Source organism: Manacus candei, unplaced genomic scaffold (genome assembly GCF_025592945.1).
Source record: "Manacus candei isolate 608988 ecotype Guabito, Panama unplaced genomic scaffold, ASM2559294v1 h1tg000095l, whole genome shotgun sequence".
In the NCBI taxonomy this organism is placed as follows: Eukaryota; Metazoa; Chordata; class Aves; order Passeriformes; family Pipridae; genus Manacus; species Manacus candei.
In genome coordinates this window covers 4,283,001-4,308,173 of record NW_026138143.1, presented here as the reverse complement: position 1 = coordinate 4,308,173, position 25,173 = coordinate 4,283,001, and the positions used below count along the sequence as shown (strand labels likewise).

The 25,173-nt window shown below is 42.8% G+C and overlaps 1 protein-coding gene across 1 annotated transcript in view; it reads right to left on the bottom strand.

The window, feature by feature from the left end:
* Positions 1–385: 385 nt before the first annotated feature.
* AOAH (acyloxyacyl hydrolase) overlaps positions 386–25,173 on the bottom strand; it is an 80,321-nt gene continuing 55,533 nt past the window's right edge. Inside the window, exons 17-22 of the mRNA XM_051768545.1 lie at positions 19,383–19,555; positions 16,631–16,689; positions 16,491–16,550; positions 14,833–14,929; positions 11,012–11,088; positions 386–4,547 (exon numbers count right to left, since the gene is read on the bottom strand). Of these exons, the coding sequence (XP_051624505.1) occupies positions 4,419–4,547; positions 11,012–11,088; positions 14,833–14,929; positions 16,491–16,550; positions 16,631–16,689; positions 19,383–19,555 (595 nt within the window). The 3' untranslated portion in view covers positions 386–4,418. The remainder of the gene's footprint in view (positions 4,548–11,011; positions 11,089–14,832; positions 14,930–16,490; positions 16,551–16,630; positions 16,690–19,382; positions 19,556–25,173) is intronic.

Genomic DNA, 25,173 nt, shown 5'->3' with positions numbered 1-25,173 from the left:
GGTTTGTTGGGGTATTTTGTAAGGATCAAATACAGATGTTACTAAGTCAATTTTATTCTACAACATGCAGTATAGATATTTCTTGCTTGTACAGCATCCTTGTGGTCAGAACAATAGAAATGCACAATGTATTCATACTGCTTTTGCAATTTCTTGTACAAACCAGTATGGGTAAGTGCATGGCATGTACACTATGTGATTTGCAGGTGTGGGATTGTGTATGCAGTATATTGCACTTTGATAGAAATGAAAAGTCTTGAATATTTTAGTTAGGACTGCTATGTAAAAAAAATCTAACAGAGAAATTTAGGTTTAGGATTGTATGCATCAGTATGTCCTAGGACTTGTGGTTTGTACAAGCTGGAATTCTCCATTTGAGAACCAGGAATAGGTTAATAGGTTGTAAAAGTGCTTTTTTTTTTTTTAATAATAAGATTTTACAAAGCTGCTATGTACCAACTAATACTCTGCTGGCCAAAAGTACGGGTCTTCCTCCCCTTGACAAATGTGTGCGCAAATGCATAGAAAAGCAGTACTTGAGACCCATCAAAATGGCAAAATTTCTCAGTTAAAACTTGCAGTTTTCACAGCTTTTCACCGGGCTTAGTGAAATACCAGCTCATTACTTCACTATTGCAAATACAGTAGTGGAACACTTGAAATTGCTGTTGCTGTTACATATTCACACTCAAAACACTAAATTCTGTTAGCTTATACTGTTTTCATCCTGCCACTTTTGTACTTGCTTTTAAATCGTTTTCTTTTTCCTTTATGTCTTTAAATATTTCCAAACTATGTATTGAGATTTATTTTATTCGTTTAAAATAAAAAATTACACACCACCTGCTTTTCTCATAGCATTTTCTATGCATTTGAAACACTAGTTTGTAAGCTAAAGAAGTAGTGCTGGGATCCACACAGTGTTTGAGAAAGGATTCTATTTTATACGTGTATCACAATTCCACTTTTTTGAGAAGATAATTTGAGGCCTCGGATGTAGCTAGCACCAAATTTTGTAGTGAGAGGCCAGGTTGTCCATGTCCAGCAGTTCATTAGATATGAAGAGGAGAGATTGTTTTCTTTAGTGAGGGAGACAGGGCAGCATAGTAACAGAGTAACACAACACAGGCAGTGCAAGGGTAAATTTCATGCTGGGTATGTGGTAGGCTGTCTTCTTAAACTTCAAAGTTTAAGAAGATCTTAAAAATTTTTAAATATAGAATTATCAAATGAGTCCACAGAAAGGTGCTAAGAACTGAACTGGATGTTTCCAAGGGAACAACATATTTTTATTTAGGTTGATTGGGCTATTATCCATTGTAGAAACCAATCTGTGTTTGTTCAATGACCAAAAAGTAGTTATCCCTTATCAAGGAAAGGTAAAAAGTGTAACAGGTGGAGTAAGTTAGAAAAGCTGACCTGTGTGGTGAGTTCTGGGCACAAGCTCTCAGTGGTGAGGACATGGGCTACTGCAGCCAGCAGAAGCATGGGATGCCAGCTTAGCTGCAAGCCTGCACTCACAGCTTTACTGACTTGTACTGCTGTGTACCATCTCCTGCCATGCTTCTCTGCTCTTTTAAGGGTGACCTGAGAATTTTGCAAAAAAAATGGTGATGTATTTTTTTCATGTTTGTAGTAGATCCTTTTTAAAGAGGCCAGACTCTGTGAATTCAAATAGTTTTAGGTAGCTTTAGATGTTCTATACCTCAGAAATAGTTCCTACTGTCTGATTTCAAACAAAACTCTAAGTTTTGTAAAAACCATTTACAGAGTGAAGTCCAAACAAACCTTCCCATTTGTAGCGTGTTGGACCAAGCCAGTGACATAATCCCTGCTATATTCACATGCTCTGACTGACCTCAAAGAGACCTTGACAGACCATTCCTTCTAGAAATACATATTGCTATAAAGTTTGAATTGCATGGAACTATACTTAGCTTTCCAAGAGAAACTTTTTATTTCCTGTTTATTTCTCTCTTCCCCACGTGTTTGTCAACCAGTCTAAACACCAGGAGACAGTTAAACTAATGGAATAGACTAGAATTTGTAGTTCATTACTGCTTTAGCATAAGTAAGCTTTTTCAGCAGCATTTTTTTTAAGCATAGGACATGTATTTTTAGAGTGGTACGGGTAAGTGATTGATGGTTGGGGGTGCAGATCTTCAGCTGTTTTTTGCATTTGAAATAATAGACACAGTGGTTGTAAAAGCTGATGGCATAATAGGCCCAAAATTCATCTTTATTCGCAGATAGTTACTGCATTACAGATCAAGTTTCTGCATACAGCCCAATTTGGAGCTGCAGAGCTCAACTCTAAGGCATGAGGGCATGTGCTTTGGTCAGTGCAACTCCAGCCAGGGGCAAACCTATTCCTTGGTGTCCCTCAGAGACCCCATGTCCAGCATGGAGCAATGGCACTGGGCAAACCTGAGAGCTTTGCTTTGTGGTTCAGCTATGGTTTCAGGTTGTCTCTGAGAAGATGTTATAATTGTATAAGAAACGGGTTTTTCCATTGTTTGAAAATTCAAGAAGTTCACTAATATGCAAGTCTCTAAGTGAAAAACGCTTTGCTCTGGGCAATGAAGCTTACTTTAGCTGAGGAAATTTCAGTTTTACTAGTTTGTAAAATTCTTAATTGGTGTTATTAAGCCTCAAATGAAATACAATAATTTGCAATGAAATTGCCTTGAAAATTAGGCTTCTAAACACGATTCTCTTCCCCCTTTTAATTGCTACACTTCTGTATGTTAGTCTAGAGGAAATCATCTAATATTCTGTAATTATTGCCAGTACTGTATTTGGTCTATAGTAAAACCATGTGAATGCATTTGTTTCTGTCCTTGTGTTATATTTAGTGAAACATAAGAGGCCTGAATAAGTAATAAAAAATAGAAGGCATTCTACCTGGCCAGGGTGCGTGGAGTGTTACGTTGTTTGGAAAGAATTGGCACAGAAAGCAGGGAGATTTCCTTTTCCTTCTACCGTCAAATAATTTCCCCAGGCATGACTCTCTGGAGTTGAAACTATTTCTTGGGAGACTGGATATTTTGGTAACATCTAAATGCCTTGAATGAATTGGGGCCTTATTAACAAGTATCATTCAATTAGGGAACGTATTCCCTTTTGGTTTCCGAAAATAGATGACGTGAATATTTACTTAAGTGTTAGAAATTCCTTTGGGATTACTGCTATCTTAATGAAGGACGTGGCATTGACTATGCTCTAAAAAAAAAAAGAAATAGGATCTAGCAAAGCAATAATACATGCTTCAATCAAAATAATATAAGCCAATCATCCCCTGCCTATTCCCAATGCTGAGCGGGTGCTTCTCCTACAGCCAGGCATCTCTGTTGATTTGGACCACAACCTAAGAGCTGCCTCATGGGTGACACAGCCTTGTACGAGGGATATGCTCAGAACAAAGAGCAGAACGGGACTACCTGAGCTTTGGCCAAATAGGGTGGGTTTTAGTCATGTCATGTTAAATCTTTCTGTTTACCAGATTTTTTTCTGTGTGTAATTAATGCCATTTTATGCTGTCTGATCCCTCCATCATCAGTAAGGTTGTGAATAGGGTAGAGCTGTCTCTAATTTTTAAATATTTATTTGTTTATTTGTTAAGAGCATGGATAAGCTGGTGAAAAAATACAGTAATTCTCAACGTTCAAGTCTTTCTATGAAGTACAGCAGCTAAGGGCTGCCCAGTATTTTCAGTGGTTCCTGGGTCATGCCTGTAAAAGACATAGGACTGGGCATATTATTTGTTAGGAAGATAAAGAGCAAAGATATATTACAGGTTGAAAAAGCAACCTGTTTTCAATACATGAAGGGTTGTCAAGTTAGCATCTTATTAATGGGGGGAAGAGAACCTGTGCTCAGTCAGCCTGTGCTAATGCTGCCAGGCAAATCAAAATTGTAGTGCCTTGTGTTGCCTGGCACGTTTTAATAAGCAAATAGCAGCTAAATAATGTATTGACAGTCAGAGCAATTACATACATGCAATTTGTAGCAACATAATGAGTTTGAGGTTTCCCCCACTCCTTTTGGATCAGATTAACCATTGAAACAGTACAAATGGAAAGCAAGTAATAATGTTCTGCAGGGGGAAAAAAATGAGGTAGGGCTAGAAGTTTGCTATCTGCATAAAAACAATTTATGGATTTGCAAATCAGTACAATAAATGGTCTAGCTGGCAGGTATCCTTTGATTTTTATTTTTGTAGCTCCACAGAAAAAGCATAGCCTACTTGTGCAGGTGAGATACAAGCTGAAAAGAATGCTGTTGTGCTGTGTCCACTGCTACTGGCTCTGATAACTTCCCCTCCCCCCTTTTTTGTGTGTGTCTTTAATCATCTTGACTCGTGGAATGCACTGGGAAACATCACCATAAATCACATTATGGCTCTGGCAGTTTGGAAGTCAGTGTCCACCTTGATCTTTGAATATAGCTTCAATCTGGTCATTGAATGGATTCTCCTTTCCAAGCACTTGAGGCCATTCCTGTAGTGCCTTCTGCCAGGTAATGCTTGTTCCAAGGGCTGCAGCAATCTGCAAAAGCACAAATACCATCAGTATCTCATGCCTCTATAATGTAGTTATTTCATGCCAGCGTTTAGGAGACCCCACCATAAAGAAGCCTGTATAGCCACATGATGGACCGTAATCTCTAATCAAAAGAAATCCCCCATTCCAGATGCTTGACCAGGGCAAAATCCTTCTGAACAGTAAAAATATGCTGAGGACCATATATTTGCACCCTCCTGTGCAAATTGTCTAATGACACAATGTCTGTGTCTACCCACTTTCTAATGCCTATGATGTTTAGTCCATAAACTGCTATTCAAAAGCCCTAAAGTATGATTTTTATTTTTTCCCCTGTTGAACATTTTGAAAGTAGTCGAAAGCACTGCTTGGATATAATGCATAGAACTATTGTAAGTCTAAAAGAATTCGTGCTTCTAAATACCGCTAGTATTTCTAATAAATGTTCTCTCTGCTCTCCTGGAAGGAAACCATGTGTTGAGGAAAGAGGCCCAATTATATCCACTTTCGAAACTACCTTGCTCTGATGCTCTAAGTTTGCACCTGCTGCTGGTTGTCTTCAGAGGTTTTTTTCCCCATGAGACCTGCAGAAATGCTAGAATAGCTTTTCTCCTCAATATCAGTGTTGGTCCAATTTTCATAGAGATTTTTGCCATGGAAGTTATGCACTGAAGAGAAATTGTATCTGCTGTATTGCCAGGGTAAAAGACATCACGGGTAGCAGAAAGGGACAGAGAGAACAGCCTGATTCTCCCTTAATCAAATTTTCCCATGCTGCTAAGACAGTTTTGCTTTAACTCCTGACCTACAATTATAATTGGCTTCTATGATAACTTTATTTTCAACATAAACTTTTTAACACTGACACTGATTGCAATTATGAAGGCTAACAAAGCCTTTTTTAAAGGACTGAAATAGGTTTATGGAATCAAACTATTTGAATGCTGTTGTTTTGGAGTTTGGGAGAAGACAGAAGCCTTTGGGAAATATTTATGCACTTCTTTTTAAATGTTGTACTTTTGAAGGAAGCTGTAATGATGGGCTAGGAGACAAAAAACTTACTTTTATTCAGAACTCATATACAACAAGACATATTTGTGGTATGGAAGCTCTTAGACTCCGGTCACCTGAGGTTTTGTTAAGCTGATGGAGGAACTGGAGCAGGGAAGAAGGATAGAGGAGACTGTACAGTAGAGTGTTTTCTTCTGGTTGCAGTTTCTAGTGATCAAATGTTTATTCTGGGACATGCTATGTCATCCAGGGGGCTGAGGCACATCCCTGTCAGAGCGGTCCATTCTGACATGTAGTCTCCAAACCTCCTTCACAACTCCCTAAGCCTTCCATATATATTTTTAGCAAGATTTGTTGGTTGGTTTTAAAAACCCTACTATCTTTGCATGGTGCACCCTTTGCAAAGGTATCACCAGAGGTATGCTCTACAGTGTTCAGACTACTGTTGACTGTAATTTAAGGTATATATACTTAAACGACCCTAAATTATTGCCTAAATTAGGTTCTGCTAACACATCACTTCATAAAGTCCTGATGACTTCAATAATTTACTCTGGATGAGTAGCGAGGCACAGAGAAGGGTTTCTGATTCTGGAAATTGCATTTCTTACACGTTTTTTTCTAAATTCCAAAGTTCTTGTGCTGTGAGACATGCTGTAATTTGTATGGGGTTTGCAATTAATTTCTTAATAGTGACGATGACAACCCCTAAGGAAGTTTTTTACAGGAGATATTACTCATTCCTCACAGGGCTCTGGGTGACTGCAACTGGGAGGCAGCTGTGTTATTCCAGCAGCTTCAGGCTATCTGTTTTCTCCTTCTGCACCAAACTGGCAATGGGCGTGCTTCTCAGCAAAGTGTAAATACTCAGCTCATCTGATATGTGCCACTTCAGCTTTTTCTCTGTATTTCTGGGTGGAGTATGCTTTGCTATGACTTAAGGAAGAAAAAGGAAGAAGCTAATCACACTCAAGCTGTGCTTTCCTGCCTGTATGTAAACATTAAGAATCTTCCAAGCGTCTCAGGTTCCAGTTTGTGATGCTCAGGGCTTTCACGTTCTCCCCGGTAACTTCATAAAAGCCAGAAATGGAGCTGTTTGTTCAGGATCCTGTTGAAATTCATAGCCCTGTCATCCAAACAAAGCAATAGGCTGTTCTAGAGGGAAGTGATGTCCTTGAAGCCATCTGGCATTCACAAGGATTTGCAGTGAAAATTTGTAGTAAGGAAGAGATGCTGAAGAAAATTGCTGGGCTCCATCTGTAGTTAGTGGGAAGAAAAAGTCATATTTGTTCCAAGAACCACCAAGCCGGACTCTGGGGAATGGTCTCACAAAGACAGCTCTAGAGGGAACTTGGGAGGACTGAGTGGTGCATGTGGCTTTTAGGTGTCAAAAGTAAACGGTGTGAATTTCTTCCACCTCCATCCTGAGCTGGGTGTTTTGTAAAAAACTTTATGGAGGCAAATTTTAGCTTTGAAACTTTAGTGGAATGCAATTATGCCTGTAATGAGTGGTTTGTTTGCAGCCTCCTGTTTTGCAACTTAATAAAAACAGGCAGGAAACACCTTTACTGTGCAAGAAATTAACAGAAAGGGAATGTGTTTCTGGGCCTGGCTAAATAAATCAGTACTTGGTGTTTATGCCTTCTTTCAAGGGTTTTTAAATATAAAGTATTGCCTGAAGTGGGGACTGTGTGGGCTAGTTTTCCTTGCCTGAGTGCCTAACCTAGCCTTTCTCCAAAGCATGAGAAACTGCACTAGCTCTAACGGGACACGTTGAGTGTTGTCTTTTTTCTTATTTTCTTTCTCTTCACCTTGTAATTGTAGGTATGCAGGCTTCAACAAGGAAGTTTCAATTCCCTCCCGTATCCCTCTGGAATGTCTGGACTGCTGGACTATTGGATATACATGCTGGCACCTACTTCTGCTATGTTTATACCAGCAGATGATTTTTTAAAATTAAACAGACAGTTGATAACAGCAGGTGAATTCCAGGAGCTGAGAACAGACACCATCTTATGCTGCCCACTGCTGTATTACAATGACTAGGGATCACTGTATACACTGCCACCTCCCCCTTGGCCGAGAGGGGCACTGCGGTTCTTTTATCCCAAGCTTCAAAGTTTCTCTGCATTGAAGGCAAGAGCTAAAGTATTTATGCTTTCTTTGGAGTGCTGCTCAATTCCAAAATTTGAGAATATTTGTCAGGTACTTTGAGATCTACAGAGGGAAAATTCAGTAGAAATGCCCAGGCTAGGGCTTATCTGTTGTAAGGTTTTGTCAAGCTATACATGAGGGATGGGGAATAGCTGCAGAGATTAAAGTAAGAGCCTCTGTTTTCACTTGAGCTGCATGGTATCAATTCTCTCCTGCTAGGCAACATTGTATGGTAAAAAAGCCACACCTGGCCAGAGGCATTCATGTTGGTAGAAAGTAAAACTTTAAATAAAACTCATATGAAGAGTGAGTGAGTTGTTTATCATCTTTCTTAAGTGTACTCTTAAATATCATTCTGCTAACACTTCCCCTTCTTTTTTTTAAGAGAGTCACTCTTTTGGAGCAGAGTGCTATGTTTCAGTCTAACTAGTGCTATATTGATAACAGACTTCTGTACACTAACAGGAAAAGAAAAATAGTGGATGTTTGGATAAGGCTAATTAATAAATCCTAGAAAGACAATAACTCACTTGAAGTGAGGCATATCTACAGCTGGCACCTTGACTGTAAGGGAAAATGTACCTATAAAAGCAGTAACAGTAATCCTAACAGTAGGAGAGGGAAATCATAACCACTGCAGGACGCCAGGTCCAGAGGGAGTGAAAAAAGACAGTGCTTGGCTGGATCCTGCATCTCAGGACTCTGGGGGCTGCATGTAGGTTTGCAGCTGCCCTTCAATGTCCTTTATAACTTCCTTTTTGCTTAGGAAGGATCCAGTTAAGATATATTTCTCCTGCCTTCAACTCCATGCTACCTTGCAGCTGCAGGATGTGGGCAAGAGCCTGGATGAAAAGTTGTGATATGGCAAGCTTGGCTCCCATGGTAGCCTGGTACTGGGGGTTATAAGAAACCTCAGGCTGGCCTTGGGGTAAGACAGAAAAATTATGCAAAGACCTTTTCTGCTTCACTCCATAGTCTTTGTATGGCATGGTTTCCCCAGATGGCAGGGTTGGGAATGGGGTTTGTTTCATCATGATTTTCCCTCTCATTTCATTTGCCAAGTTTTCTCTAATTGCGTCCTTGCAAAAGGCCTGCAGCAAAAAATCCAGGCATGCTTTCTCTGCATCCCCAGGCTGTGAGTTCATACTTTCATGCAGCTATCTTCTGGTACTGCGTGGTAGACAGGCAGGAATTTCTGCTATGAAGGAGTCCCTCTTTGAACAGGAGGCTCTTTTAACTTGGCAAGGCTAAGCAAGGCACCGTATTGCTCCACCTGACTGGTTTGGAGTTTCTCGTGGGTGTGAAACAAGGCAACTAAAGCATCTATTCTGCCTTTGGATTTCCCCCTGCAGCTCTCCTCCAGCTGAACTGACAACACATTCAACGGAGAAGCTGCCGAAATGTTGGAATCCATCAATGCTTCCAATGCGTGTTGGAGTGCTTCTCCATCGACTGCTCTTTCTCAGCGTGGAAAATGTCATTACATTGGGTTGTATGAGGATCAGGTGTGGGAGTCAACACATTCAGAGTGTTAGCTCACAACAGAAAACTGGTCCATAAAATCCTGCCATACTTTTGAACAGGGGGCACTGCCTGTGGCTGGGCAGCATGGTGGGGTTTGCTTGCATGGCTTGATCATTCCGAGGTGGAGGGGAGCGTGTAGTTGGAAGTGTGGGGCAAGGCAGTGATGTCCTAGACAACAGCTTTCTCCAAACTGCTCTCACCATGGCACAGAGCTGGCACCATGCACCATAAAAACATCATTGAGGAGTGTCCAGAGAACCCTGTCAGGCTATGCCTGCTGGTGGGAGACCTCACTGTTAAAGGCTGCACGTGGGTTTTCAGCTCACACACAGTTTTTCCCGGGACTGTACAGAGGAGATTGGCTGCTGCTTTGCTTTGCACACATGTTTGAAATCTGCAGCTAGCAAATAGAAAACCAATTGGCTTTGTTTGCAGCTGATTGCAGAACATGCTCTCTCCCTGTGTTTTACAGGGTCAGAAAAAAGCTATTTTGAAGTGGGAACCAGGCAACCTCACAACTAAGTTATCAAATCCAGGCAAGGACTTAAAGCAGAGCAGGTGCTTCTCCTTCCCTTTTGTTTACTTCTGACTGTAAACCTTCTCCTGCCATATGTCCTAGGAGGCCAAGAAAGCAGGAGAAAACTTACTAATATGTAGCTGCTGAGCATAAGCAATTTAAATGTATAGCTTCAAAAAGAAAGCTTTGTTTCAGGCTGCAACAGGGAAACCCACAGCCTCAGAGGCTGCAGAGCAGGGACAGGGCTGGAGGGGACCTGTCTGGTTCCTGCAGTGCTGCGTTTCTGTCCTGATCCTGCAAAATTCCCATGAGTGTTTGGGCAGACAAGCGGCCAGGCTAAGTGGCAAGGATCAGTTTTTGTGCATTAAGACCTGTTTGGCCATAGTACTGGTCAATGAGGGAAAGAGGCAGAAGACTTTGCAGGAGCCAGAGCAGAGTGCAACTGCCTGAAATGGAGATGTTGGCTCTAGGGCTAGAGCCATCATTTAGATTGGCCAAAGAAGGCCAATGGCACCCTGACTTGTATCAGCATTAGTGTGGCCAGCAGGACCAGGGCATTGATTGTCTCCCTGTACTCAGCTCTGGTGAGGCCACACTTCAAATCCTGTGTTCAGTTTTGGGCCCATCTCTACAAAAAAAGACATTGAGGTGCTGGAGCGACTCCAGAGAAGGTTAATGGAGCTGGAGAAGGGTCTGGAGCACAAGTCTTATGAGGAATGGATTAGGGAACTGAGGTCTTCTAGCCTGGAAGAAAGGAGGCTGAGGGGAGACCTTATCACTCTCTTATTACTCTCTATAACTACCTGAAAGGAGGTCAAGGTCCTGATGAGGTAGGGGTTGGTCTCTTCTCCCAAGGGACAATCAATAGGACAAGAGGGAATGATCTCAAACTGCACTAGGACGAGGTTAGATTAGATATTAGAAAAAATTTCTTCAGGGAAAGGGTTGCCAAGCGTTGGAATGGGCTGCCCATGGAAGTGGTTGAGTCACCATCCCTGGAGGTATTTGAAAAACCCATAGGTGTGATGCTTAGGGACAGGGTTTAGTGGTGGACTTTGTGGTGTTATGTTAATAGTTGGCCTCTATGACCTTAGAGGTCTTTCCAGCCCAAATGATCCTATGACTCTCCTTTAAAAGAGAAATACCCCAAACCTACATCCCCGTGGCATGCCAGCTGAGTGCCTGGGGCAGCAATGGGCACTAGCGTCTCGCATGCTCCCTCATCCTGCCTGCTCCCACCCATCTCTTGGGGCTGGGTTTTTACCTGGCTGGGGTGGAAGCCATCGACTGGTTCAATCAGCTGCCAGGGCTCACCTCCCATCTTGCGCCACTCCTCAGCCGCTGCAAATAATGTAAGCAGAGGGGTTATCACGGTGAACGCGTAGACGCCCGCCTGGAGGTGTACCCCCCTCTTCTGCAAAGCACCGCTGGTATTTTCAAGCACATGACAGCTCTGCATGAAAATTATGATAATTCGCATAAAGTTGTCAGAGCCAATAGTGTGTGCAATCCCCTCTCCTTGGGGCAGTATTTCAGACTTTATTGTTAATTTTTTTTCTCTGCGATCTTTATGCAAGAAAGCACTTTGAACATAAATGATCGTGAAACAATTCGCTTTCCCTCCCAACTAAGATGGATGCTATACCAAGTAAAGCTGTAAATTATTTAATACTGATTTAATACTTTTGCATTTGCCACGTTAGTTGCATCCCCAAGAACGCAAAAAAAAAAAAAAGATAAAGAAAACAGTGCTTTTTAGAGAAAAAGATGGCAACAATATTCACATGGGCTGAAGTCTGCAGGAATGACTGTCATTTTTTGTTACTTCTCTTCTGAGCAGTCTTTTTCTCAACTCCAACAAAATAACCTTTTGAATTACATAAGCGTGACATTCAATGCAAATGATGCTGTGCTATAAACCCTGGAGCCATTAGAGAAGTAAAAAGCTTTCTCTCTTCAAAAGGGCTGTGGAGTGATCAAACATGGGACTAGTGGATATGGCATTAACAGATTGTAAATTCAATAATTCCTTTTATAATGACAGATTAAGAATTCTTAATAGCATTATGTAAGCATCCTGTCAGGAGGAAAATGTTCTCCATTCAAGCACAGTTTTGATCTAGATTAACCACTGTATTTTGGACTCTGGCTATTGTGTCGAAAAGTGGTGTCTGGGTCCCCACGCTAACTTTGAATTCACAAAAAGGCAACATTCCTGCTTTGACTATAGAAACCCACTTGAGATGCTTCAGTCAGCTCCCAAAGTAACCTGTTTCAAGACACAGGGTTTGGAGCTTTATTTCAAACTTGCATTCTGTTGGGCACAACACATATTCACCTTAGATTACACCACAGAACACTCATACAGATGAACAGAGTGAACTTGCGTAGCTCCTCATATATATGATATTCTACATGGATTAAGAGGCTGGTGTACTGTGTTTTACTTTGTAGAGGGACAACAGCTCCAGTGCCAGAAATAGCGAAGGGATAAGTAAGGTTTGTATCAAGATACGTCAATTCAGACTATTATACTTGACCTTCAAAAATCCTAGAGCAATCGAGCAAATAACCACCGAGTATGTCCAGAATTTGTGTTAAAAATTACTATTGCCTTGGCTAGACTAGACTAGAGTATGCTCCCATCCACACCAAGAAAAAGTCCAAAAAAGCAACACGTACCCCGCCATTTATTACACTGCTTCTTAAAGGAATGACTGATTTCCAAGGGCAATGTGTGATCTTGAAAGTCCATCTAAATCTAAGATAAATGCTAGTATACTCCAGTATTACTTTGACAAAGCTGGGAGCTACTATGCACATATATATGCCCAGGCCAGCCTGAAATCAATGTAGTCATCACAGTGTGCAACCACTGCTAAATATTTGATGTCTGGAGAGTTTCATGGAGGATTTGTGCTTGCTTCAGAAAGAGACCAGAAAAGTAGGTCAGCAGCCTTAGCTGGCTTTTGAGCACACTTACGATCTGACAGCTTTTCTGACGGCAAGCTCGAATCGTTGGCTCCAGGGCTGCAGGAAACTTTGCAGAGTGTCTTTCAAAGCTGATGTTTGTGTATGCATGTGTGATTTTGTTTACTTCATTAATTTAACACGATGTAATCAAGATCAGCAAATTATATTAAGATGTTTCTTTTTGTGAAAGCAAATAAATTACTTTAAGTTAATAATTTAAGTTATTAAAATAATTTGCCTACCCAGCAGGTAGTTCATTTCAAATCCGAATAACTTGTTAAATATTAAGTAGCTGAGGCAAAAGCTGCAAAGAGACTTGGACACTCTGAAACTCTGTGCAGGAATAATCAACTTGGCAGTGGAGTCCACCTCTCTGAGAGGAACTTTTGGACAGAAAGACTCCCTCTCCTATCCTCACTTCTTTACCTCCTCCTTCTCCATATGGTCTTCATGAGACCCAGAACCAGTTTCCTGAAATGGGTCATGCAGGATAAAATAAGTTTTTGAATTTTGATAGGATTTGGCTGTAAAATGAGTTTTTAATAATCTTAGGTGCCTTGGCAGCTTCGTGCTTTCGAGGACAGCCAGGCACTGATGGGGAGAGGTGCTAGAGATGTACACTTTAAAGTACTGACAGGGTGCTTCTGTCCCTTCATGGCTCCAGATTTAGCTGTCTGTGTGCTGGGATTTAAAATATAATACCCAGACTAAATTTTTCAATAAGGACCAACACAGAACTTTGAATATAAAAAGAGGGAAATGGAGATCAAGTTTATTTTCCAATTATTATGTACTATTTTTGGAACATAAACATTCATGCTATTGGGGAGAGCTGTCAGGTGGCCAGGGCTGGAGCTCCTGCTCTGTGAACAGAGGCTGAGGGACAGGTACGATCCCTTCTGGCTAACAGCCTGTGAGGAGGCAATGAGGATGGGGCTAGTCTTTTCACAGCAGTGCACAGTAGGAGAGGGAGAGACAATGGGCATAAGTTGAAACATGGGAGATTCAGGCTGAAAAAAGAAGCTTTATCCCTACTTTCCCATCACTGTCTAACTACTTGAATATGTTGCCCAACTCAATCTGTCACCCTAGGTTGATTCTTATTTTGAAAAAGAAGGAGTATGTTTCTCCTTATGATGAAGCTGGGCTGATGCTGGGTGATGCCTCAAGCTGGATTCCTTGTGCTTTTTGCAAGGAAAGCCAAGCTCAGAGGGATCCAGCGACAGATGTCTGTCCCCAGTCCCACAGGGACACTGCTGATGTTCATGGTAACAACAAAAATATCCTGGTTTTTTTAATTCAAATGTCAGTTGCAGAAGAATGATTTAGGTAATACGCTTACCTAATGTCACTAAAGACCACAAAAGGACAAGTTTCGTAAGCTCTTCAAGTCAAAGTAGATGTTTAAAGAAACATAGGAAAGAAGCCAGTTATTCCTGGGAGAGGTGCTTCTACTTTTGAGAACAGTGAGTTAGGAGAGCGTGGCTGTGTTTCACAGAAAAACGGATGATAAAAGTTCTCCTTCCTGAGGCACTGGTCATCCCAGAGGAAGCAATATGAAGCCTAGTCAGTGATATAGTAAACTACAGCTCATGAAGACCACCTTCACCATTGCGGGTATGAATCTCCAGCCTAGATGACCCACTATAAAAACCATGATCAAAAATATAACCAAATCTTATGGACCAATATAGGTTCGAGATTTCTTTTTTCCTTCCCCAGCCTGAAAAACTGCAGTGGACAATCAGGAGGCATTTTTAGCAGAGGCATATCTGCTCTGCCTCGCCCCTTGCCACCCGAGAGATAGTGGCCTGTGTGCTGTGCATCACTGGGGTTGTGGGCGCTGGCAGCTGGGAGCAGCACAGAGGTTGTGGTGCCGAGGCTGGTGGTGAGGTCTTGTCTCAGCAAAGATCCATGGCTACTCTCCATTCAGGGAAGATGGGAGATGGCATTAAATGTCCCCCCTTGACCACATCCCTGCCATCAGGATCACCTAGGCTGGCTGACTATTCTACCCTTTTCCTGGTACAGAGCTAAAATATGAGGACCATATTAGCAGCTTACCACCTGACTAAATGTTTTGTAAGAAAAGCAGAAAAAAAAGCAACTTACTTTGTCTCAGTGGGAAATCCATGTAGAAAATATCAAAGTTGGCAAATTTCTCAGATTTCGCTATTTCTTTCAGGACGTTGGAAAGTTGTAACGCTCTCTGTAAAAAATCAAATGATTTAATGACTATTCATTGCTATTTATGCTGCTTTGCATGGATTCAGCTTTCATCACTGAAGTGCGGCCAGGAATTTGATAGCTAATATTGCTCTTTCAGCTGGGGGAAAGGAGGTGAAATGGGGCTCTTTGTCATAACATGAGCTTGCACGAACACCACCAGCCTTTGAGCTACCCAGTTCATCATGCAACATGTCCTTGCAGGTTACATTGAGGCCTCAGCTGATTTTGTAAGTTTAATACAGCATATGCTTATTTTACTGGAGACCTCTTTTTAGTAGTGTCCCTAGGCTTATATAAATATTCTGAACTTCTCAGTTTTGGTGCCTCTTGATGAGTGGCAGCCCAGTAATTTTCATTTCTTTTAAAGAAACCCCAAACATTTCTGCAACAGAAATGTTCTGTTTTCATATTGTCCTTCCTGCTATTATGTTGTGGATGCTAATGCTTATCTACGTAGACCAAATTCCACCCTTACTTTCAGCAGAGTAAATTACCTTCATTGAGTGTCTGCCTAGAAATTACATACAGTGTAATTTCTACAGCCATAACAGAGATCAGGATCTCCTAAATATTTAAATTGTGCAGTTTGGATAATAACATAGACAATTAGTTTCAGACAAGGGCTCAAAAAGATTAATTCATACCCTGCAGACATATGCATTGTTCATGGACGGAAGTTACATGTACTTTATATTCTGTATTGTTGGTATGAATATATAAACTGTAATCCTGCAAAGATTTAGGAATCTGTTTAATTGCCTTCTCTGAAGTCAAGAGGGACAGGGCATAAAATGAAATACATATGTAAGCTTTGGTTAAATTAAGGCAATATTTTGTTGTTTAGTGAATGCAAATATTAATACAACTGTACACAGAGATGATACCTTTGATAACATCTGGTTACTGTCTCTTTTACATGACTGCAGGGGATTCCTGGAATTAAAAATCAGTTTGCACCATAACAAAATAAGTGGCTGGTATTATGTGTCATTCACTTCTGCAGCCAGATTTTTAGGGTGAGTTTTAAGACATCTCTGTCCTGTCTGTTCCCATTCCTGCACTGAGCCTGGATGCTCCCTGGTCACATTATCTGACGATTAAGTCCACAGAAATGTGTCTGAGGAAGATTAGCACAAATCCCAAATGAAAAAAGGTAAAACTCCTGCTCTCAGGACCCGCTCCCATTGGCAGCAAAATCTATGCAGCCAGCTTGTCATACCAACAGCTACCTCATTCACAAGCCTTTTATTCCTTATCAGGTATGTTTTCTTCTTAAAGAACATGAACCTGAACAGTTTTGTCTCAGGGAGATCACATCTCTTGAGAATAAATTTGGACAGCTGAGAGGTTATAACAGGAATACCTTTACGAATCCTTCACTTGAGCATGCTGCCTCCCAGAGCCTGAGAGGCATTTGAAAGGATGGGTGCAGATGTTTCCTCATTTTCTTCTCATTGTTGGAAGAAAAAAGTGTGCTGAGGCAACTGGGCTTATATCCTCAATGTATGTGCAAGAGGGTGGCCCCCGTAGTTGAGACTTACCTCTGAGGTCAAATTCCTGAGGGTCTCATTGGGGGTCAGCCAGCCGCTGCAGGGGCTCACCTGAGCAGGCATGGGGAGAGGAGCTTTAGTAGTGGGCCAAAAGGAAAAGGGGACTAGTAAGCTACAGCCAGACACCTTACCTGGAGGCAGTCAAGGAAAGAATAAATTTGACTGTATGTGACATCCCTGTTCAGCTGCCCTGCAAAGCACAGAGAGGGAAAGTTCATGTGCCTGATGGCCAAAAGTATCTTCATTTTTCAGGTCTGTGAATTCCCATGCACTACACCCCTGGGTGGGGAGAGGCACCCCAGGAACACCACCCAATTCCCACCCTTGGGTTACCCTCCCACTACCATAGCTGGGGTGCAATAGAGGTGGCACCAATGCATTCCTCCTGCCAAGCGTCCATGTCTCCATGCTTTTGCTTCTCCTGCATCCCTCTCCTGCCTTTCGTAGGTGATTTGTCTCGCACGTGGGGTTAGTCATCACAGCCTATGCCAATTTCTGAAGTGCATGACTGATATTTTTTCCATTAACGTGTCTCTCACTCGCCACAGAAATGCAGGGTTTGCGAAATAGAAGGATGCCTGTGTACACTCGTATTTACCTCACAGAGGTTAGCCTTAAAAGGGAGAAACAATTTTGCTGTCATTGAGGGAAGTGGATATGTTTGTGTGGGCGAGCAAATTCAAGCACCAAGTCAAACACCTAGCTGACATTCCCTAAAATTTGCTGTGCTATGCAATAGCCTGGTTTGCTGAGAAAATTCTCCATTTTCTCCATCTTTTTGCTTCTTTGGTAGCTCCAGCTAAGATGGGAATTAAATGGCCACTCAGTTGTCTGAGTTTGTAGTGCACTCATCATTATGTCAGACTTCGCAGTTCCTAAAACAACAATAAAAATTTCATATTTCAGTACTGCATAAATATCAAAGTATAATCACTCCCAAGTGAAATGGGCTCCTCAGGTTGCTTTACAGTGGCTCCCTGATACAGATGTGATTCATGCCTATCACACAGCTGCCCATCATCCAGCAGCAGTATCAGCTGCCCAGGGAACAAATGAGGAGAAGTTCAAAGATCTAGTGTCACTCCTGGATATCAGGAATGTCCCAGACCCCTATAGCCTGAAGCACCAGGCCCTGGGATGGGCTGTCAGGGGGACTAGGGATTTGGTTGAAAGCCAGACTGGTGTCTGGTCACGCCTGACTGACTGGCAGCCAAATGGGGAAACCTGCTCGCAGCTCATCGGAGAATCTGCCAGAAGGGATCCTTTGCTGCAAAACATGTTGCTTAGGATTAATTGGGTCCCTTTAAGGCAAATCAGCCCCTCTGAAAGATTTCCAACTGGTTCTGTAGTTAATCACTCCTGATTCGGCTGGTGCCAAAAAATGCTATGTGTTGTCTCTGATAATTAGATATCCAGTAGAGGAACCATCCCTCTGATAAACATGCGCTCAAGGAGAGAAATGGGTTTATGTGACTAAAAAATAATTATCACAGGTTTCCCTTACCCTGAAAGGGGCAAGAGTTTCTCTTTTTTTTTTTTTTTTCCATTGGTAGTAGTAAGGTGCTTATTAGAGAAAAATATAACAAGGTATCAGGAATAGAAATGGAAAAGATATGGACCCACCGGCAATGACTGGGGAATCTTGGGGAAACCACAGCACAGATTCTGCTGACAGCTGTGGTTGCCAAAATCATCTGCATTTGTGATCTACCATTTTAATGATGTAGTTTAGCTTCTCTCTTTCTTTGCTGATGAGAACAAAGACGAAAGCAACTTCTTGCTTGTTAGATGCAAAAGAGATTCCTTTACACAAATACAAATAAGTACATGTTTTTGGTCTAAAATTTGGCAGTGGAATGGCATCTTGTACACACTCTTGACTCGAGACCAAGGGACTTGCCTCTGTTGGTGTAAAAACTTCCTTTGCTACCTGCATAAAGTATTTCACATTCTTTATGCACTGCATGGTGCTATGAACTTGCAGAGAAGGGGTTCTGCAACCAGCTTCCAAGCTTCCCCATCCCCCAACATCCCGCATTCCCAGGGAAATGTTTCCACACTGACCTCAGAGGCACAGCTATCAGACTAACCAAGGATGGATGTCACACTTCAGTGCAAATGAATGAAGCCCCCTGAGATGACATTCATCCTTGCTGCTTGGCACAGGATGAAGCCAAGGAGCAAGTGATCTGCTAATGGTCAGATGTACAGCTTCATTCACACCCTGAGATGACAGGCTCCCAAAGGCAGCCTGCAAATCTCTGAAAAAAAATACCCCAAAGCTCTTTACAGCAACTACACTCTGAGGGAATAGCCCAAAACACGCCTGCACATGGTGTGAGGTTTCAGCCATTACACCTGTAGGTAGTGTAGAAGGTGGCAGGCACCTAGGAGGAAAATTTATTTCTCTAATATATAACCAGTCTTTTGCAATCCCCTGACTTAATCTTCTGTCCTGGTCCACATCCAGTTTTACCATAACATCCACCAACCAGTGAATGGAGGTGTTAACTAAATGTCCAACTCCACCTGTAACAACAAAGGATTAAGTGCAGGCAGGCTGTCCATGATTTCAGGCCAAGGCTGAGGTAGAACATCTTGTTTCCACATCTACAGAATGTGGTGAGGCTGTTTTGGAGCTGAGTAGGTCTCGCTGGTGGGGTAACAGGGTAGGATAGGGATCTGTCCAGTCATGCAGTGGGGATGGTAAGAACTGTCATTCTGACTTTGCTGCACAGCCAATATCTGACTCATATTTCTCAGATCTTCGCCACTCTGTCAGGTTTGCTTGAAATTCTTAATAGATCCATAAATTATTTAGAGAGCAAAGGCAACATGAGCAGACAGATAACCAGGAGGAACCCCACAACACCTCATATTTACCTAGGGGATGGTATCTGTCATGCAGGTTATCCCAGAGGAAGCGACCATCTACCAAGCCTGTTAAAATCACATGGCTGCCATTTGGAAGACGGGAGTCCAGGTATCGCAGAGCTTGCATCACGTTGGAGAGCATTTCTTTGGGGGTAGTCATGTGGGCCAGTGTGTCACGGTTCCTAAGGAAGAAGATACCAATAGGACATTGAGTCAGGCAATGCTGTGGCCCCAAAAAGGCACCTGAAACAGTGCCATTTTCTTTATTTGCTGCACTTCCACATTAAGTCAGATAAATAAAACCTTATAAAAATGATGCCATGTGTTCTGGTTTCTCATTGATATTGCCAAAATCAGATGTGATATAGAAACCTCCCTCCCTTGGTGTAATCTGTCTCTCTAAAAACACAGATGCATTTCTTTTTTATAGAGTGGACTCCTTTTGTGGGTTAACCCCAGTGGGCAGCTAAGCACCACAAAGCTGCTCACTTGCTTCGCCCCCGCTCCACCCAGTGAGACAGGGGAAGAAGAAAGACAGAGTAAAAGCAAGAAAACTTAGGGGTCGAGATAAAAAAACCAAAACAAACCAGTTATTGTTCAGAAAGTGAAGGAAAAAATAGAAGGAGAGAAGAAGCAAGCAAAAGAAGGAATGCAAAGACAATCCCTCATCACCTCCTGGATAGACCAACACCTGGCCAGTTGCTGAACAAAAGATGGTTAACCTCCCTAACATACCCTCTTCTCCTTCTTCATTGCTGAGCATGATGTTACATGGCATGGACTATCCCTTCAGTCAGTTTGGGTCATCATCCCAGTTGTGACCCCTCCCGGCCTCTTTTGCAGCCCCAATCTATTCACGCAGGGGGCAGAATGAGGAACAGAGAGGGTCCCAATGCTGTGCAAACACTAGACAGCAACAGCTAAACCAGTATTGTGTTATTAGCATTGATTTTGTCAAAAAAATCTAAACTGCAGCACCACAGGAGCTGCAATGAAGAAAATTAACTCCATCCTAGCCAGGCCCAGCACACTTTCATAAAGAAAAAAGGCTTAGATCACCTACTGGAATTATCGTTTGCAAATGAGTTAGTTTTTATTTACAGTGCAGAGAGGCAAATCAGAGCCATGAAGCCAACTATGACCACATGTTTTGTGGCTCACTGTCAGGTATGAACCTCTTCAAGCCAGAGTCCCAGGCTCAGGTTTATTCTTCCTCTCTTGCATTTAGCTGTAATTGCTGCAGGAGAGGTGGGGGGAAATTAAATCCTGAAGTTGAAATATGTTTCAATTTATATAAGAAAAACAAGCAACCAAAATCCCCCCAGGCTACCTAGAGAACACTGCTCTAATTATGTTATTAAAACCCCTACTTTATTACAGAAAAAGCATTCATCCATTTTCTCTCTGAGAGCTATTGCCACATTCTCGTGGTGCACATGCCCGTAACAGGGGCTGAAAGCAAGGGGGTGATCACAGCCATAGGAAGGCTGTCCCATTCTAGCAAGAGAGGATCCATGTGTCTCTGGTGTGAGGAGGGACCCCAGCTCCATGACATCTCATTCTGGCAACACCTGTGAGGCAGAGCAGGGCCCACTCTGTGTAAAGGTCTCTCTTTGCCTGGAGATGTGCCACTGGCCTGTCTCAGAGTGAAGAGTCAGTGGGATGGAAATCAGGACACCATTGTAAGTTTCCACAAACGCCGGGAAGTCCAGGTTGGCCACGGCTCCCTTGGGGTACACAAAGCAGAGCATGGAAACCAGTAAGTTGCCTTTTTTTTGAATTGGGAAAGGCAATAAAGACATGCGTTTGCAACATAAGCTTTTATAAGAGCCCCCGGACATAGCAGCAAGGGTACCATAGCTGGGATTTGGAGCACATCAACATCTGTGACCACGCATGGCATGGACCAAGCACCTTGGGAAGCAGTCTCTCGTGACACTTTTCATTCTGTCTCGGTGCTGCGGCTCAGCTGAACAAGGCATTCAGGGAGAAAACCTCAACACCTGCTGGGGACCTGATTGTGCTGCTCAGGAAGAAAGACAGGGGATGTCCTTCCAAGCAGGAAGATTGTTCTAATGTTCACCCTCATTGTTTTAGTGGTTCCAGCATTTTCTCCTGGTAGGGTAGAAGGGAAGCAATCACCTTAGCAACCAGGAGGCTCCATCCAGGTCCTTTCCATGGGAAAGACTTTATATCTTTCATGGTTTCCCATAGGTAAGAGAAGGGCAAACCTGTTGCATGCAGTGCCAGGCAAACTGCTGAGGAATAGGGTCAAATTCTTTGTCAGTGAACACTACAGAAGTAGGAGCTTTCCAAAGCACTGATGTTCTGTCTCAAGGCATTAGAAATGTCTGGGCTCAGATGGGGGGAAAGGGTGCTGAGTCCTGTATGGGACAACCATGTTTCCTAACAAAGATTTGGGATTCTTCAGTGAGCTGCATTTTGCACACAAAATAATAATTGGGCAAGTTTCCTGGATGCAGAAATTTATCTTAATGCAGCATGTGCTGCTGAAGCATTTGAGACTTTCTGATTAGGGAGAACTGAAAAACAGCATTAAGATTCAGGTTTATCCTTGTGACAGCCACCCAAGCAAGCTACTTCTGAGATAAGACTCTGGTTTTGCTCTGAAATTACTTCATTTCGCCTACAGGTGTTGCAGCACTTGATTTCAAAATACTGCTCTGATGCAAGGCCTCTACCACAAGTAAACATGTCAGTGTAAGCCAAAATTAATATGACATTCATAATTCCACTTTCTCTTGTCATACACTGTTGAAGTCATGCAGATATTTCAGTCCATTTCTTCACATTTCCTTTCTATGCCAGGTTATGAAATTAAAACCGAACACGAAGAAAGCCATTTTATAGGTATATTAGATTTGAGGTCTGCCAGAAGGACTTCAAGGTGCCTGGATGAGCCTATTGTGGTACCATCACCTCATTCTCCTGCAGGTCAGCAGCCCATGAGAGCCTCTGCCCACCTGGGACCTTTGGAAGCTGCTGTTGCCCTCGGTTCATTGTGTCAGAGCATAGGAAGCAGATGTTAATGTTAGGATTCCTGCTGCACTGGATCTGGGACCCCCACAACACACAAGTACACAGTAAAATTGTTGGATGTGCACAGAGCTCCTGGATATCCTAACATCGTTGGTACTCTAGCTGTGCACACATATAGAACAGACAGCCTCATGCAATCTGTGCTAAGCTTTTCCAGCTCTCCTCTGTCACAGGGACCTCCTCCAGTCCCTTCTAACAGTGTCTAGCATAGTCCACACACAGCTCTCCACCCTCCTTCTGCTGTGTTTGTGAGCCTGGCCTGCCACATACTATAGGGCAGCAACTCCCCCTCCCCCTAACCCCAACCCAAATAAATACTTCCCCAGCAAATGTTCCAGCCATCCATCTGCTTTCCAGCCACATGCTGTTACATGCCCAGGGTTTGGGCCATGGGCACACAGGGCCAGCTGGGGTGTGACATGCCACACACACACATTCACACACGGCACACGCACGTACGTGCAGAGCTGGATCCACAGCGGAGCAGTTCAGCTCCAGCTCACTGCAGAGGGGTGGGATGCCCACAGCATGAGGGCTAGAGGTGTTGCCTGCTCACATACTCTTTTAGGGCCAGAGAGGTGCAACAGCTCTTTGGTGCTGATAGTCTTACAACAAGGGAGCATTACGCTCTTGCTGGCACTGGTGCCACTTTGCACAAATTCCTTTCCCAGTGGGTCCCTGCTCACCCTGCTTTGCTGCTGTCACCTTTCTGTTTGTTGCAGATGCGATAACTGTAGATCTGTGACAAAGAGGCTGGAGAAATGGGGCCTCACCCCAAATGTAACTAATATGTGCATCAACTGCACAACATTTGAGACTTCTGGTGCTTGTTATTTTTTTGTCTGATTTTTTTTGTTCTAGGTCTCTGTGTCCCACATTTAAACCTCAGTGGGCTGAGAGATACCATTGCCATCTGTCTTTATTTTTCTAACCCCCCTGTTTGGACACTGCAGTATGGAGACTACTGGGAATGTGTAGCACAGGCTGCCAATTTCACTACCTTTTTCCTCTACAAACATCCATATTATTCATTGCCCCACTCTTTGCACAGGGTGAAATACTCGCATTTTAACAACGCTTTGGCTAAGAGCTGTGTCTCTGGTATGCTCCGCACACTGCTCTCTTTTGAAGGCAAGATACAGGATAAGGCCAAGAAGGTTCCATTGTTGCAGTTTAAAGCTGCCCTTGAAGAGGTTTCTATTTGTCAAGCTCTAGGTTTGAAGTCAAGCCCATCAGATGCTCTGCATCCTCTGTAACCTCTCTAGGTACATCAGAGCCAGGGCAGCTACACACAGTGACTGGACACTGAAATCTCTGTCCACTGTACAACTCAATGGAAACAGCACATTCTACAGAAGCTGCAGAATCTTTCCTTGATGGAGCCACAGGGGTCACTAAAGCCTGATAGCCTCTTTTGATGCTGTGAACGTTTTGTAAGTAAACAGACAAAAAACAGTACTGAGAATTTGAGCAGACAAAAGTATCTCTGCCAGGCAATGGATGCTGGGATAAAAAGACAGTAGAATTTCAAGTAAGTAATAAATACTGTTCTGGAAGGTTTTGGAATATACCAAATGGGCGAGGCAAGGTGAAAATGGTTTAAACTTCTGGAAAATTTCTTTTTACTTCAGGTAAGAGCAGAAAGCAGTGTTAGAGACATGGTAAGTGAAAGACATGGCAACCTGCAGAATGAGGAATAAAACAAAGGAAAAAAAGGAGCTTTTAGCAAAGGCAGTGACACAGTAGAATTGAAATATGTACACAAAAGAGCCTAGGCCAAACCTGGGAGAAGACACCTTGAAAATATCCATGGCAGGAGACATGGACTTCAGCAAAGGTGCCTTTTTTTTTTTTTTTGAAAGGGTTGGTGGGCTGGGGCAGGGAGGAGAGGGGGGTTTATCACCCTGGTGGTGGATGTAATGATACCTCCATAAGCTTCTCAGTAAACAGATTCCCAGAACAGTCTTGTCAGCAAGTGGTAAGGGCCTTTGACTGATTTTCCCACTAAGTCAGGGAGTGATGGCATTGCTTTTGAGGATTTGTGTGTCCTTCCACTGACAGGAGCGTGGTGCTGAGGGCAAATTTGGCAGTTTTGGGCAAGGGTGCAGAGAGAGCATGAGCACCAGATGGCAAAGATTTCATGGGAGATTATTTCTGTGTGCTGTCTGGATGTGGCTAGGGCAATGGTGATGTCAGGAAAGGACCTAAAAGGTGGGCCCTGTGGTACCACTTCTGCCCTGGCTGAGGGCTTCCAGGTGCTGCAGTGCCAGGGAAGGTCCTGCCTGGCTTTGGACATCCTCATCTGGAGAACAACACCTGACAAGCAAAATTTCAACCCATGAACTGCCCGTTAAGAGAAATTGTAGGATACCAAGCCTTGCTATTTATTGGCCAAGTTTGAATAGCTCCAACTTTATTATACAACCTGCAGGTGAGAGTTTTCAATAGCTTTAGAAGGAAACTCAGCTGAGTGTGTGGCATTTATTAAAATGAGTGTTTTGAAAGTCTCCATGTACGTCAGATATATTTTTTCAACATACAAGAAAAGTTGAAGATTGGTCATGGTGAAAATAATGTTGCACTAGCAACAGCACTCAGACCTTCTTCAAAACCAAAACTGCAGTACGGATGTCCTGTGCATTTGCCTGGTTGCAAGGTGTTTTCTGCCCTTCCATACCTGGAGGAAGGGAAGCATCCAGCTAGTGACCTCTTGGTGTCCCTGTGACATTATCCATTCTGG